Source organism: Amyelois transitella, chromosome 8, assembly GCF_032362555.1.
Source record: "Amyelois transitella isolate CPQ chromosome 8, ilAmyTran1.1, whole genome shotgun sequence".
Lineage (NCBI taxonomy): Eukaryota > Metazoa > Arthropoda > Insecta > Lepidoptera > Pyralidae > Amyelois > Amyelois transitella.
The window spans coordinates 9232296-9247319 of record NC_083511.1 but is presented as its reverse complement, the minus strand read 5'-3'; the positions used below and the strand labels follow the sequence as shown (position 1 = coordinate 9247319).

Here is a 15024-nt window from a genome sequence, read left to right as displayed (position 1 = left end):
TGTCTGAGGTAATTTTCCGATAAAACTTACCGTTTTGAACAAAATCGTGAAAAACCCATTTTTTTACCTTTGACCTTGGGTAATTTTTTTCCTTAAACCGGAATCATGGGGAATTTTGAAATAATGATTTTGAATGTGTTTTAAACAATTATACTCATTTTCAGCTTGATAGGAATTAATGTAGCTTCATTCTTATTTTTTGGTCTAAATTGACCGGACTACTTACTACAAAACGCGAACTCAACTGCAGTAGCTCAATAGAGGGATCTCCTTAATTATTATAGGCCTAGCCGTAATTAGGTCCAAAAGATATTTATAAGATGTCATTGTCAGAGTTACTCAAAATGGAGAAATAAACCATCCACGCGAAGACCGACATCCACGCGGACGGAGTCGCGGGGGGAAGCTAGTATGTAAATATACTTAATCACCAAAACGCACACGTGTTTGATATCCGCAATCATCTGATAAGAACGCGTTGCTACTGAAACTGAAATATGTATAATCACGTTTATATCCCTTGCGGGGTAGACAGAGCCAACAGTCTCGAAAAGACCTATTGGCCACGTTCAGCTGTTTGGCTCAATGATAGAATTAAGATTTAAATAGCGATAGGTTGCTAGCCCATCGCCTAAAATCAGTAGATATCCCAAGTTTATAAGTCTATCCCTAAGCCGGCTTTTACGATATCCATGAGAAAGGGATGGAGTAGTCCTATTCTTTTTCTACTAGTGCCGGGAACCACATGGCACTAATGCAACTGAAATATCATCGGATAAATCAAGAATTCGGAATAAATCTAATTATTCCGATTTATATCTCACCGACCATTGTTTTGGCACTTTTTTTTAATTCAAGTTTCTACTTGTCCAGGGATGTCCTGCTAAGGCATGGGTCACACGGAGGAGGCCCGCTCTCCGGGTCTGCCGCCGCTGCCGCCGCCCATCCAGCCCTGCAGCGGTTTCCTCGGCAATGTGAGTCTTTTATCTCTACGTAGCATAAAAAAGTAACTGTCCATCTATAGGTATATGTTTTATATATATTTAAATATGATGTGAAGTTATAAAAAATAAGATGAATTAATTTTAAAGACGAAAAAAGAAATAACGAACTCACTGATGGTGTCCGGGGACCCTCTATCACAAACAAGTTTAGTGCCATTGTGGTGACATTAAATCTATTCCTATTGAACTTTAATAGGTATTAATTCGTGTTCGTATATTGATTTAACTTGTTTAAGTAACGACATTACTATTTTGAGATATGATATCACAAATTTGACATTTTCAATCCATCTTTAATTTATAAATTGCCGATAAATTTGACATGAACATTTTTGTTCAACACAGATACAGACTTGGTATATAGTATGATTATTAGTTTGTATAAAAAATGAAAGGTACAAATAATTCACTATGTCTTCGAGTGATGAATTGTCATATGAAGAAACAAATTTTGCCCATGGCCAATAGTAAAAAAAATATTTTCTTTTGGTTTGAATGATCGATACATAATACGGTAAGCACATGCTTTTATCAAACCCATCTTTTTGATCAGTGGTTCAAAATAATTGAATCGCTAGTTCAAGATTTTTGTTGATATTTATGTGCTCGCGGCAAGTCACTGTCATAACATCATGCGCCTGCGCAGCGCCTAATAAGAGCGTAAGCCCACTGTGAATCCAGCAATTTATGGCGGTAAGAAGATTGCGTCATAAATTAATAATAGTTTTGATGGATAGGTAGAGGGATCTTGGAGAACATAAAAAATATCTAATCCAGGTTCATGGTAAAACTACAGTTCATGGTACTACTACTACTACTTCGACTCCTCGCAGAGATATGTAACCGGGACAGAAGAACTGGTCTTAGCTAAATCGATGTGGGTTTCTTTAGCATCACCGTTTGGTCACAACCAACTAATTCTGTATTCCAGCTGATGAAGCGTGCAAAATATGATGAGATCTGCACGGTGCTAATACTAAGTATGAAAAGATGTATAGTTGACAGTAATGGCAGTCAACTATATACATCTTTTCATAATTTTATAAGGCTCGATTGTCTTTTACAATCTGCTCGGGAAGAAAAGCAGATGGCACACGCTATGTTTTTTGTTCGCTTCCGGACCAGCATGGAAGCTACATCTATCGTTTCGTTATTTTACAATAACTTTATGCCCGACAGCCCGAGGGCCCTTTACAGTGTAAATTGCAACCATTTGTGAGCTTACAGCGTTTGGACTTAGCAAATCGTTATAGAATCACATTACCCGCTGTAAAATCGTAATGAGGGCTTTGAGATAGTTACTTTTAATAAAAAGTCTAATGATTGTGTTATAGTAAAACCTCCTAAGCCGATTAATATACAAATATCTATGGTGATATACAATGGTATGTATACGGTTAAGCGATGCCCTGTTTCTGATATTTGAATTATTAAATAATCATATCTATTTACTAGCTGTGCCCGCGAATTCGTCCGGGTGGAATAGTTATTATGGGCATCATTGAAGACCTTAAGGATGAATACTTTCCCCCGTTTTTTTTTCACATTTTCCATTATTTCTTCCTTATAGTTGCAGCGTGATGTTATATAGCCTAAAGCCTTCCTCGATAAATGGTTTATTCAACACAAAAAGAATTTTTCAATTCGAACCAGTAGTTCCTGAGATTAGCGCGTTCAAACAAACAAACTCTTCAGCTTTATAATATTAGTATAGATTACCAAAGCAACAGACAACAACGAGCAGTACTTACTTTACGAAATGTACGATACTCATCGCTTATTTTTTTAAAACAAATACGAACCTTCAAATATAATCCTCATTCCTTTACACTGTGGAGGAGACTGGTGAACCAATTAGTTCAGCTATGTTTAACAGGCTAAGGCGTATCCTTAGCTTGAATATATACCTATAGTATAAAAAAGCACAAGTTTTTTTCCGCCGTTTTTACATACATTTTTCTTTTAAATAATGCCTTTTTATTTTTATGTCTTTTAAATAATATATAAAAATAAAAAGGCACAAGTTTTTTTCTGCGATTTTTTTATTGGTGCCGTGTGGTTCCCGGCACCAATAAAAAAAGAATAGGACCACTCCATCTCGTTCCCATGGATGTCGTAAAAGGCGACTAAGGGATAGGCTTATAAACCTGGGATTCTTCTTTTAGGCGATGGGCTAGCAACCCGTCACTATTTGAATCTCAATTCTATCATTAAGCCAAACAGCTGAACGTAGCCTATCGGTCTTTTCAAGACTGCTGGCCCTGTCTACCCCGTAAGGGATAAAGACGTGATCATATATATGTATGTGTTTTTTTCTGCCCTTATTACATAAATTTGTCAGTAAGTCTAATCTTTTAACAGGGAAACCTAACCCAGGTTGGATCATACCCCTCGTTAAGTATTCATTTGCCTGAAATGTGCAATACTGTGAACATTGATTAGTAAATTTGGATTTATTTTAGGCGATTTGGCCTAGCAACCTGTTGCTATCTCTAAAGTTTGACGCGGTATCTGTGTAGGTATAATGACCATTGGCTTTCGCTACCCCGTAAAAAATAAAGACGTGACATTGTATTTAGGTAGGGTAGATAAATATATCCACACGTAGCTATGCTAGGTCTTAAGGCTTTTTACTATGAATTTTTTTCTCTATCATTTATGTCTCTCTCTCTCTCTCATCTTTGCATGATCCCAATTGCACCCTCCGCCACAGTGCTTCGAGGCCAGGGATCCGCTACCCGACATTTCTCTTTCTACTTCGTCCATTGAAGCCTCTTCAAAATCATTTCATCTTCATTCTTTTTACTTTGTCATTTCAAATAATAAATCAAATGCAATCTATGAGAACTAAAACAAAACTTACGTTCTATGAAAGTACATCTCGCTTAATGCCTGTCAACATGTCAAATGCCGTGTAGTTCCCGGCATCAAAAAAAAAAAGAATAGGACCACTACATCCTCGTTCCTATGGATGTCGTAAAAGGCGACTAAGGGACAGGGCTTATAAACTTGCGATTCTTCTTTTAGGCGATGGGCTAGCAAACTGTCACTATTTGAATCTCAATTCTATCATTCTTTTCAAGACTGTTGGCACTGTCTACCCCGCAGGGATATAGACGTGATTATATGTATGTATGTATGCCTGTCAACGGTGTGTTTCGGCGGTCCATACTCCATACATCATGTCAGCTTATTAACCAGATCAGGCGACAAGGCCGCGTCTTCGATCCGTTTTGATTTACGCATCACTTTCGTAGCGGTACCGTTAAGCTTTTAAACTGGCCGGCGATAAGTCGAGGAAAGTCGGCGAAGCAAGACGGATGGCGTGCGTTGCTTAACTTTATGTTAATGTTCGGTAGAGCGCGTGTGAAATGGAACGTGCCCCGTGTGACATGATCGGTTTAAATGCACTGATCTCTGTATGTATACTGCCCCCGTAGGTCGAAATAAGAGCAAAAAACAATTCATCACCCCCATCAGCTTTAAATGCACTGATCTCTGTATGTATACTGCCCCCGTAGCTCGAAATAAAAGCAATAACAATCCATCACCCCCATCAACCCCGTAGCGTGGCAAGCGCGACGTCGTTTTCATCGCGCGAAAATCTATCACTGTTTCGCTTTTTATTATGACGTGAAACGGGACAGCGATAGTTTTCGCGCGATAAAAACTGTGTTATATATCATTAACATTGCATTCATCATCAACCGACCTCATGAAATGTTGAGACTTTCAATTACTACGTATGTTTTATTTAGTCAATAATAAATGGCGAGGTTACCTATACAAAAACCCGTTGATGTCTTTTGGTTGATGAAAACAAACTTTCGCTTTTAATAATATTCGGTTACAATAAGGCTCTCTAAATCACCACATAAACGTGAATAAGTTGTGGTATTTGGAAAACAACAATTTCAGCAAAAATGCATTCATGTTTTAACATCACAGAATTACGAAGTTCACGGCACGTAAAATAAAATGCAACTAACTTGCATCTCCCTTTTATGACGTTTGTGGGACTACCGTCACCATCCTTCTGAATTATTCTGGATATCACGGAACAAAGTTTACTACTGCACAAATAAAACTACTTTAGGTAAAATATAATGGCATAATACGGTAATAGAAGTAGTAATGTCAAAAAAAAGAAATACGTAACAAAAAAATACACTGTACATTCTTTTTTATAAAAAAAAATTTTTGGTAAATTTTAATAAATAATAACTAAAGTATTTTCATTTATAAAGTATACATAAATTGAAAAGACATAAATTAAAATTTAACTTCAATTATTGAACTATAAAATATATTTTAATTCTCTTTTACTTAATTTCAAGTGATACGAAAACATTTTGAACCTAAGTCTAATTAACAAACTAATAAAATTAAATTGAATATAAAAAATGTTAGTTTAAATATATTTTGGAATCGGTTTTTTTTTATCTGGGCTGTTACCCTACTCGGCCGACCTTACAAAGTCACATACAATAGTCTATATGCTTGCTACGTCAACTCTTAGTGTCAATTTTAGGAGGTAGGTGGATCCCAAGTTGTACTTTGTTCGTCGACTTTAAAAGGCCAAAATAAAGGTTATTTAGCAGAACAAATAGAATTCGAAATAAGACAATATAATTGAAAGTACTGGTGGATGTAATGTTCCAATAAGTGATGGTTTTGGCGTCTAAAAGTTTTCTTTTCATTCATCTGAATCCCTAAATTGATCTGTCAGCTTCACAACTGCGCAAAAATCTCGCGATGCACGATGACGACGCACTTAGAGTATCTTATATTATACGTCACATCATTTATATCATTTCAAGTACAAAATAAAAAATATCATTAATCCTCCCATGGCTCCCACGGGAATTTCGGGGAGTCCTCTCTTAGTGCACACGTAGATCATATTGAAACTACGTACAAATCTATTTTTATATTTATATATAAATATACATATTTATATACAAATTATAATAGACCAGCGGTTTGGGTTTTGAGTTGATATATTAGTCAATCAGTCAATCAGCGTCCTCTTTTATATACATAGATATTATAGATAGATGAGGTATTACGTGTTCCATGGTAGAGCACTGAACGGCCCAAGGTGCGATCTGCGTTGCTCTGTGGGAGTTACAGAGAAGACAATGCAGGGCAGTGCACGCCTGACCTCTCAGTAAGATGATGCTAGCCTTTTATTTTGTAGAAACAGGCGCAGCGATCTACCTAGGACAGGATGTTGAGCAAAATAGCGAAGCGCAGAAATAAAGCACATAAATGATTTGTTGTTTAATGACGCATATATATGCGTATATACGCAAGTACACTAAATATTCAAAGTGAATGTGTGAAAAAGGAATATTGGTTTTCCCATATTCAAGTTTTTGAAATTAGTTCTTTAAAGCAAATAAATAAATTTTCCAAATTCTAGTTGATACCTACCATTTAAAAATTAGTTTTCATTAAGCATAAACTTGATATTCATATTGATTCGAAATCTTTTTATCAACTAAAAAACCGAGTGTCTTAAAATTTTTGGTTATTTTACATTTGGAATCTGCGAAATATATAAAGCTTTGCCTCTATGCTATTTTGTGATTTTTGATCGAGACGCGAACAAAGTTTACTTTTTGTGTAATGAACTGCGGATGAATTAATCTCTCTTGCTTTATGCACCGTATAAACTCAGATAACTATTTTCCTTTGCTAATAATAGTGGTACCTCTTTAGTGTCTATAATAATTTTGAACCTATTATAATATTTGAAATGATCAAAGTTTAGGTAAACTTAACATTTACAATACCCACACACCGTTATATTTTTTTCGAACGATTAAAAAATCTCTGTTGTATCTGGACATTTGCATCAAGCTTAAGCTGTTTTACTTAGAAGATCGTTCGTATAGTTAAAACGACTTGAAAATTTCTACTGGACGTACTATTAAAATTTTCATACGTTTTGTCATACGTTCTTGGGTCTGCTCTGCTCAAATTAAACATTTAAGAAAGCCGCTGTAATTATAAATAAATAAATAAATACATATATGTATATGGGACAAAGTACACTGATTAAGTTAGCCTCGAAGTAAGTTCAGACTTGTGTTACGAGATACTGACTCAACGATACTATATTTTATATTTTATAATAAATATTTATATAGATAAACATCTAAGACCCAGGCCAATCAGAAAATAATTTTTTCTCATCATGCCCTGGCCGGGATTCGAACCTGGGACCTCCGGTGTCACAGACGAGCGTACTACCGCTGCGCCACAGAGGCTGTCTATTATAGAACTAAAATTCTAATTCACATTTCCTCCAAAAGGTATTTTCACCAAATGAATTACGGCTGTAAATTAGCGTGGTAGACGGAGCTGTATTTATTGGCCGGCATCAATGGTTTGCGGGGAAACGTTCCGTTCCACTTTGTTGGCAGCCAAATGTGGAGTATCGCTATGGCTAGACTATATTTCACGGGCAGTGTGGGCGCGGGAACACAGCCCACTGGCCCACACCGGCCCACCGGCGCTCAAATACTGAATTTATACATCTGTGCCCTCACGATTATAGATGTCGATGGTCGAACAGTTAAAGTGTGCAGGATGACACTGACTGTGGTTCCCGTGGCCGCGTGGTTCCCGGCACCAATACAAAAAAGAATAGGACCACTCCATTTCTTTCCCCCATGTATGTCGTAATAGGCGACTAAGGGATAGGCTTACATACTTGATTAAAAAGAATCACGCTTTTTTTTGTCGATGGGCTAGCAACATGTCACTATTTGGATCTCAATTTCATCATTAAGCCGAGCAGCTGAATGTGGCCATTCAGTCTTTTCGGGACTATTGGCTCTGTCTACCCCGTAAGGGATATAGACGTGACTATATGTATGTATGTATGACACTGATTTAAATTACTACGAGGCCGTGTACCAATAACTCTTCTCTCTAATACTCAAAAAGATTTGAAATTGTTTTTGTGATATCGGCCTTCCTTTTTTATGCACTAGTTGTTTTGTCCTTTAGCTGTATCAAATCAGATACACTGATGATATTCATTCTATAGTTTTGACTGTGCGTTAATTAAGTACTTTTAATTTTTTGCACATGTAACTTTTTCTGCCGTGTGGTTCCCGGTACCAATATAAAAAAGAATAGGACCATTCCATCTCGGTCACATGGATGTCGTAAAAGACGAGTAAGGGATAGGCTTATAAACTTGGGATTCTTCTTTTAGGCGATGGGCTAGCAACCTGGCACTATTTGAATCTCAATTCAATCATAAAGCCAAACAGATGAACGTGACCTATCAGTCTCTTCAAGACTGTTGGCTCTGTCTACCCCGCAAGGGATAACCACGTGACTACATGAATGAATTTATGTGACATTTTTCTATGCAAAATTATTGAAATGGTAAGTACTGGTGAATACAGTCATCGCAAATGATGGTAATCAGTACTATTAGTCACCATAACGTTTTCATATTATTTGACTGTTAGTGCGTTGCATGATGGCAACACATCATTCCTATAGTTTCAATACAATATGGTATTTCTATTGTTTATTATTCCCATTTCTATGGTCAGATGACAATTCTATACTCTTATTATTTCACGCCGACGGCGCCTGCCGGCTGCGCACTACAATTCCATCTAATGCAAGTTATCTAATTTCATTCATCATATTATTTATACCCTGGCTTTCATCTTGTAGCTGAGGTGGTAAGAATAGCAGATCTCATTATTCCAACTGTTCTGAGATATTAAGAATCGACCAATGACTATTTTCTAAGTTATATACATTAGTTTGAATACTAACTAACCTATGCACTAACGGTGAGGGAAAATATCGTGAGGAAACCTGCACATTCAGGCAAGTGGATGTGTTACCACGACCATTCTAATACGCGTTAGGTTCCTCTTTAAAGGTTGCGGTGGTCAAACGGGTCGCTTTGTGTAAACCTGACTCACCCAATCCAGGATCCATGGTCAAAGGCATACCCTGGGGTCCTCTCCAGAGTGGCGAGGATCCTACCGGGACTAAAGTCAGGAGGAAGAAGTTATAATTAGAATTAATTATTGATAACGGATTTGATACCTATTAAATATTTTGTTAATCTTCTTCCTGATGTTAAGTTATATGCTCACTCCTCTAGCTCGAAGAAAGCTTTTGACCACGATCCTAAATTGGCTAAGTCAGGTTTTTACAAAAAGCTACTCTAATCTGACCTCCGCAACCTTTGCAGGGGAATTTTACCCGTATTGGATCACATTGATTGGTTGCACACCCAGTTGCCTGAATGTATAGGTTTCTTAACGATGTTTTCCCTAACCGTAAGAGCATTGGTTCGTATTTAAATCATGTACATAACTTCGAAAATAGTCATTGGTATATGGCTCAGGTAGGATTCGAACCTGTGCGCATCACGCATTTAAACCGGACACCTTACCGATTTGACCACCGACGCACTGATTGTAAGAGCATCGGCTATACTCGTAGAATACTCTGCTGAGGTAAAAAGGTATATTTTGAACGTTTATCCTATTACAATATCAATGGTCTCGAACTCATGGTGCTAACATGATATGAGCTCCCAGACGTCCCCAGACTTCATGTTACAGGCAACAACTTGTATTTGGAAGGGCTCGGAGAGTGGGCCTGAGAAGTTTCTAGATCAAGGGAGTCGGGTCCCTTGAGATGTCATGACACTGTAATTGAGGCAGATTATGCATTGATTTATTATCCTATCATGGATTCATACTAATCTGTAGATATCTTGTATATAAATTCGAAAGTAATCTTATTAACTTTTTAAACTCCTGAAGTAATTAAATTAATAATATAATAGACAATGTATAAATAAATATATAGTCAATGGTTTGAATGGATTTCGATGCGTCAGTGTTTTCTCCTATTGAGTTTATATTTGTAACTACCACAAAAAGAAATATATATATTTACTATATAAAAAAATATATTTTTATATATAAAAATAATTATTATTGAGGTTTCTGTTTTGTCTAAGTATATTTTTTTGATAATTTGCTGCCCATATCTTTTTCTTCGCCAGTAAATTGACATACCTGTAAATGGTCGCTAAGTCATAAGCTTTGTTCCTAATTGTACCTTGTTGGCAAATAAATGAATATGCTTCATAATCGTATTAATAAAGGATTGTAGAATAAAAAAACTGAAACTTGAATCTACATTTCTGTGACAGGATAAGTGATCAATTTATAACTTTTTGACGGTGCTAGCCAAAAGTCTTTGTTACATTTTACACGAAACAAGTGGAACTAAATAACTAATTTCATTTCTGCTATTTCCTTCATATTTATAGATCCGTAAACACAAATCAAGTAAATAAAAGTCTGAACTATTGCAGGTGAACGGCCGACCTTAATTTCTTTATCTAACGGACGTAATATGCATATATTTGCATTAAAACACACATGTTATATGTACAGATCCTGTCTGGTCTAGACAATTTAAGAGAGCTACGAACATCGGCCAAAGACATACAGATGCATAATATAGGAGCTATCAGGGCTGTCACCTGAGCGAATTATTTTAGAAAAATATTTCATGGATCTTAGCCATTCTAATCAACAATCCAATGTAATTTTGGATACGAATTTCGATATAAATTAGTAGTAGTGATCCATTCCAGATATTTTTTGCCTGATTTTAATACTCGCATAAGCAAGTCGAAATTCATCATACGTTTCTGGTGAAAGAATCAATACGCGACTTTGATTAAGCATTTTAATGTTGCAAAACCACCTGACTGTTCTCTTTTGTCACCATTCTCTTTTGCAATTTTTTTGTTTCTTCAGTTGTTATTATTTTTATATACATATATACATACATACATATAGTCACGTCTATATCCCTTGCGGAGTAGACAGAGCCAATATGTTGTTAAAAGTTTAATCTCAATATCTGGCAACCCTGCAAGTGCGGTGGAAGTATGTCGTACGGTCCCGCGGACCCGTCGACACACTTACGCACTAATTCTGAATCTGAATACAGCAACATCGCCGTGTTGCGGCCAAAGTTTACGCGAGCAGGCGCTATTTACATACAAATGTTCATATAATTATGCCTCTAAATAGGAGGGATAGGCGGTAACTACATCTTTCCACTTGCCACGATTCATGCATTTTTACTTTTTTCAAATTAATCAATTTCTCTATTCACAACTTTAAACACAATTCAGCAAGTTGCAGAGAGTGGCACAAAAGTTGGATTGAGGTACTAACTCATTTATAAAAGTTTATCACATTGCTTGAAATTATTACAAGCTCTTAAAAAACCTAGACACCAAGATTTGAGGTGTCGTAAATTATATACCTTTTTAAGTTCTAACAACTTCTCCTAAAAACAACCCTCTCCAAATTTCAAAGGTTTTGGAAAATAAAAGTCTTCCAGCCCTCTAAAGACGTAGAATACCATACACAAGATAAAACAAGCGAGCTCTTCAATACTTCCGTGAAAATTCATCCCTAAAAAATCCATCTAATTCTAATTCACTAATTTATGTACACAGAAAACATCGAGACTGATAATCACAAGAAACAAAATTACAAAGGTTCTGTTTATTTCTTTATACCCTTTCAGCAGACCCGTGATAGGAAACATGATGGAAAGAGTGACAGGCGTGTACTTCACTCACACAACTTATTATAGACATACATAAACAAATAAATAAATAAAATACATATGTAAATACCAAATAATAAACTTACATAAAATATATACCAAATTAGCAAGGTAATAATTTTAAACATTTTTTTAAAATTAGTACAGTGATTTAGATTGATAAATTCTAATTCCCAATATCCCTAAAATGGAAATTTTGGAAGATCAGATGTTATTACTTTTCGTCTTACGGTTTTCTACGCAACTTAAATTGCTTTTAGGCAATATTGTAACATCTTGTATTAATGTACCGTAACAATTTGAAAGATGACCCATCACCTACTCTTTGTTATCTAACAAAGGTATTGTATCAACAATGAAATATGACTTACATACATCAAGTAGCGAAAGTTTCGCTTGACCAGCCTTATCTGTTCTTCTAAAACGACATGCCGACGTATCAAATGATACAGGGAAATTAGTTGCGGTTGGTACTTATGCAAGTTTAGAAGACATTTTTGACGAATTGTGTAACAAATCATAAATAAACCCGGTGTATGCAACCCAAATTGAATACAGTACATTTCAGGCTCTTGATCGTTTCGTTATGAGTGTAACTTTCGCTATTCTTTGACGTTTGAATAATCATGGACCATCAGGAGGTCTCCGAATATGGACCTTATTGGTCGGAGTTTATGAATATGTATCTTTGGATGTAGCCATCAATCGAGAGGTAGTGAAAGCGGCCAGTATTAAAAAAAAAGGTTGAGGTTTTTGGCCATTGTAGTGGCCAGTACGTTTGGTATACCATTTCTTTCTATACAAGAAGGCGTGATGATTGATAGTGTTCGGTTGGATTGTTTGTGACATGTTAACACTTAGCTACAACATTTCTCAGGTGAGTTGCGTCGACCCTGTCAACACTGAAACGTTGTTGTCATTATGTGAAAGAGAAACGAAGTGAAAATTTGGTGTATTGATTATATGAAGTAGACGATTAATTTTGGGAATTTCCTTTTGGTATACCGTAGAAATTATTGTCGAACGATTAAGAATCATAACAACTGAGTATATGCAAGGCAAGCTCTAGTAAAAAAAAATTAACAATTTAGTGACGTAAAGAACACAAAGTTACAAACCTATCTACATATGTCAAAAAAAAAGGTTTTAGACAATACGCAGCGGCCAGCGGCAACAGGTTCGGCAGTGTGAAAGCCCCGCCGGAGGCTGTGGCGCACTGGGACACCACTATGAAGGTCATGCATACCGCCGTCCAGCGAAAGTCATAATTGTTCGGAGCGGTCAAGTGCAAGGAAAGTGTAGGTGCGATGTTTTGGGTTTTTATTTTTCTGTCTCGTCGATCGCCATTTTGAAAATCGAACGGTCTCTGTAAGTAGTCAAGAAGTAGTTTTTTTTTTTTAAAAGCTGAAGGTACTTTTTTCTGTACAGGTTAATACATAAAATGCTAAGAAATACTTACGTAATTTAAATTGGCAAAGGGATTAATATTAGAGGCCTATTTTGAATACAGTTCTGGCCTAAAGTTGTTACATTTGACTCTAAAAAGAAGTAGGTACCTAATTTTTTTTTTGTTTTTCTAAAAAACGTTCTAAATACACCTATTTTGTGAATAACACCATATTTAATTTATCTTTATTTCTGTGATACTGGTGAAAAATAGATTTGTTTTTTTAATAACATAGATTTCAAAATGTTATGGTTTATGCATAAGCTAAAATAATAAAGCTAAAAAGCTTTGAAGAAAATAATAAGACCTAATACCTGCATTTCCTAGAAAACGTGACTTGGAGTAACCACAAGGATCCAGAAAATAAATCTATCTCTTCTGTGACACTAAAAATAATTGCACACGAACTCGAAACAAGCTTATGAATGAATTGAGATGAAGGGAGCAGTCGTAAATACATACGTGAAGCGTAGAGAAATGTGAAATGTGAGAAGAAGAGAAGTGACACGCTCTCCGCAGACTTCAAATTTTGAGAGCTTTTATTCTGCGTAGTAGCGGTTTGAAGAAGAGAAAGAGAGAAGAGAAAGAGAAGATTTGCCATAATGCCTTCATCTTTTTATGGTGCCAACTCCTGCGAGGCTACTGTAATTTCCAAACAGAGTTCTAGTGTTCATCTTAATCTGCTATATGAGAGTTTTGCTATGAGAGTACGTCTTAAATTTCCCTTCAAACTATGGGACGAGTCCCCAATCTAAATCTGGCTCAGAACATTTGTCTCAGAAGCACATAACGAACGAAAACGCAAAGGAATTAAATGTCTTTTCTAAACGTATATATAAAATTACGCCTCTATCCTGGAGTGATAGGCAGAGACTACATCTTTCCACTTGCTACGATCCCTGCATACTTCCTTCGCTTCATCCACATTCATAACTCTCTCCATGCAAGTTCGGTGGTTTCGGTTACTCTTTACTCTGACCTTTTGCCATGTCTCTTCTATGCTATATTAATTCTAGGATTCTGATGGAGTCTCATGACCTTTCAGCGGGTGAGTTACGTGGAGCGCGTAATGTGTAGGTACACTGCACAAAAATGAACGCATTGTGCATTGTTTACAATAGGCAGAGTTAGAGATCTAGAAGCGACAAATACTAATTTTTCTATCATATATCAAAGATTAGGCTAATTAACTTGGAATTCTTCTTATAAGCGATGGGCTAGAAACCTGTCACTATTTGAATCACAATTTCATCATGACGCCATACAGCTGAGCGTGGCCTTTCAGTCTTTTCAAGACTGTTGGCCCTGTCTGCCGTGCAAGGGATGTACATATATATGTTAATTGTCTATTATGTTAAATTATATTTAAATCTCAATTTCATCATTAAGGCCCTTTGGCTTATATCTATGGCGTAAATCTACCGCTGTGTCTACCACGTGACGGATTGCTAGCCCATCACCTACAAGAAGAATCCCAAGTTTATTAGTTTTTCCCTTCGTTGCACCAAAGCGTGTGTAGATGTTAAGTCATTGGACTCAGTATTAAGATAACTGTATTGAAAGTAACAATACATAAATACATACTTATAATCACGTCTATATCCCTTGCGGGGTAGACAGAGCCAACAGTCTTGTAAAGACTGATAGACCACGTTCTGCTATTTGGCTTTAAGATAGAATTGAGATTCAAATAGTGACAGGTTGCTAGCCCATCGCCTAAAAGAAGAATCCCAAGTTTATAAGCCTACCCCTTAGTCGCCTTTTACGACATCAATGGGAGAGAGATGGAGTGGTCCTATTCTTTTTTCTATTGGTTCCGGGAACCACACGGCACTCTCCAATAGAGAGTAACAAAATTGTGAGAAAACAAACTAAATGGTAATGTGCCGTATCTAGTTAATGATAAATCGATGTTTG

General features: G+C 36.4%; 1 protein-coding gene across 1 annotated transcript in view; it reads left to right on the top strand.

Moving 5' to 3' along the window:
- LOC106137129 (leucine zipper putative tumor suppressor 2 homolog) overlaps window positions 1-15024 on the top strand; it is an 82324-nt gene that overhangs the window by 13095 nt on the left and 54205 nt on the right. The window contains exon 2 of the mRNA XM_013337895.2: window positions 874-974. Coding sequence (XP_013193349.2) covers window positions 891-974 — 84 coding nt within the window. The 5' untranslated portion in view covers window positions 874-890. The remainder of the gene's footprint in view (window positions 1-873; window positions 975-15024) is intronic.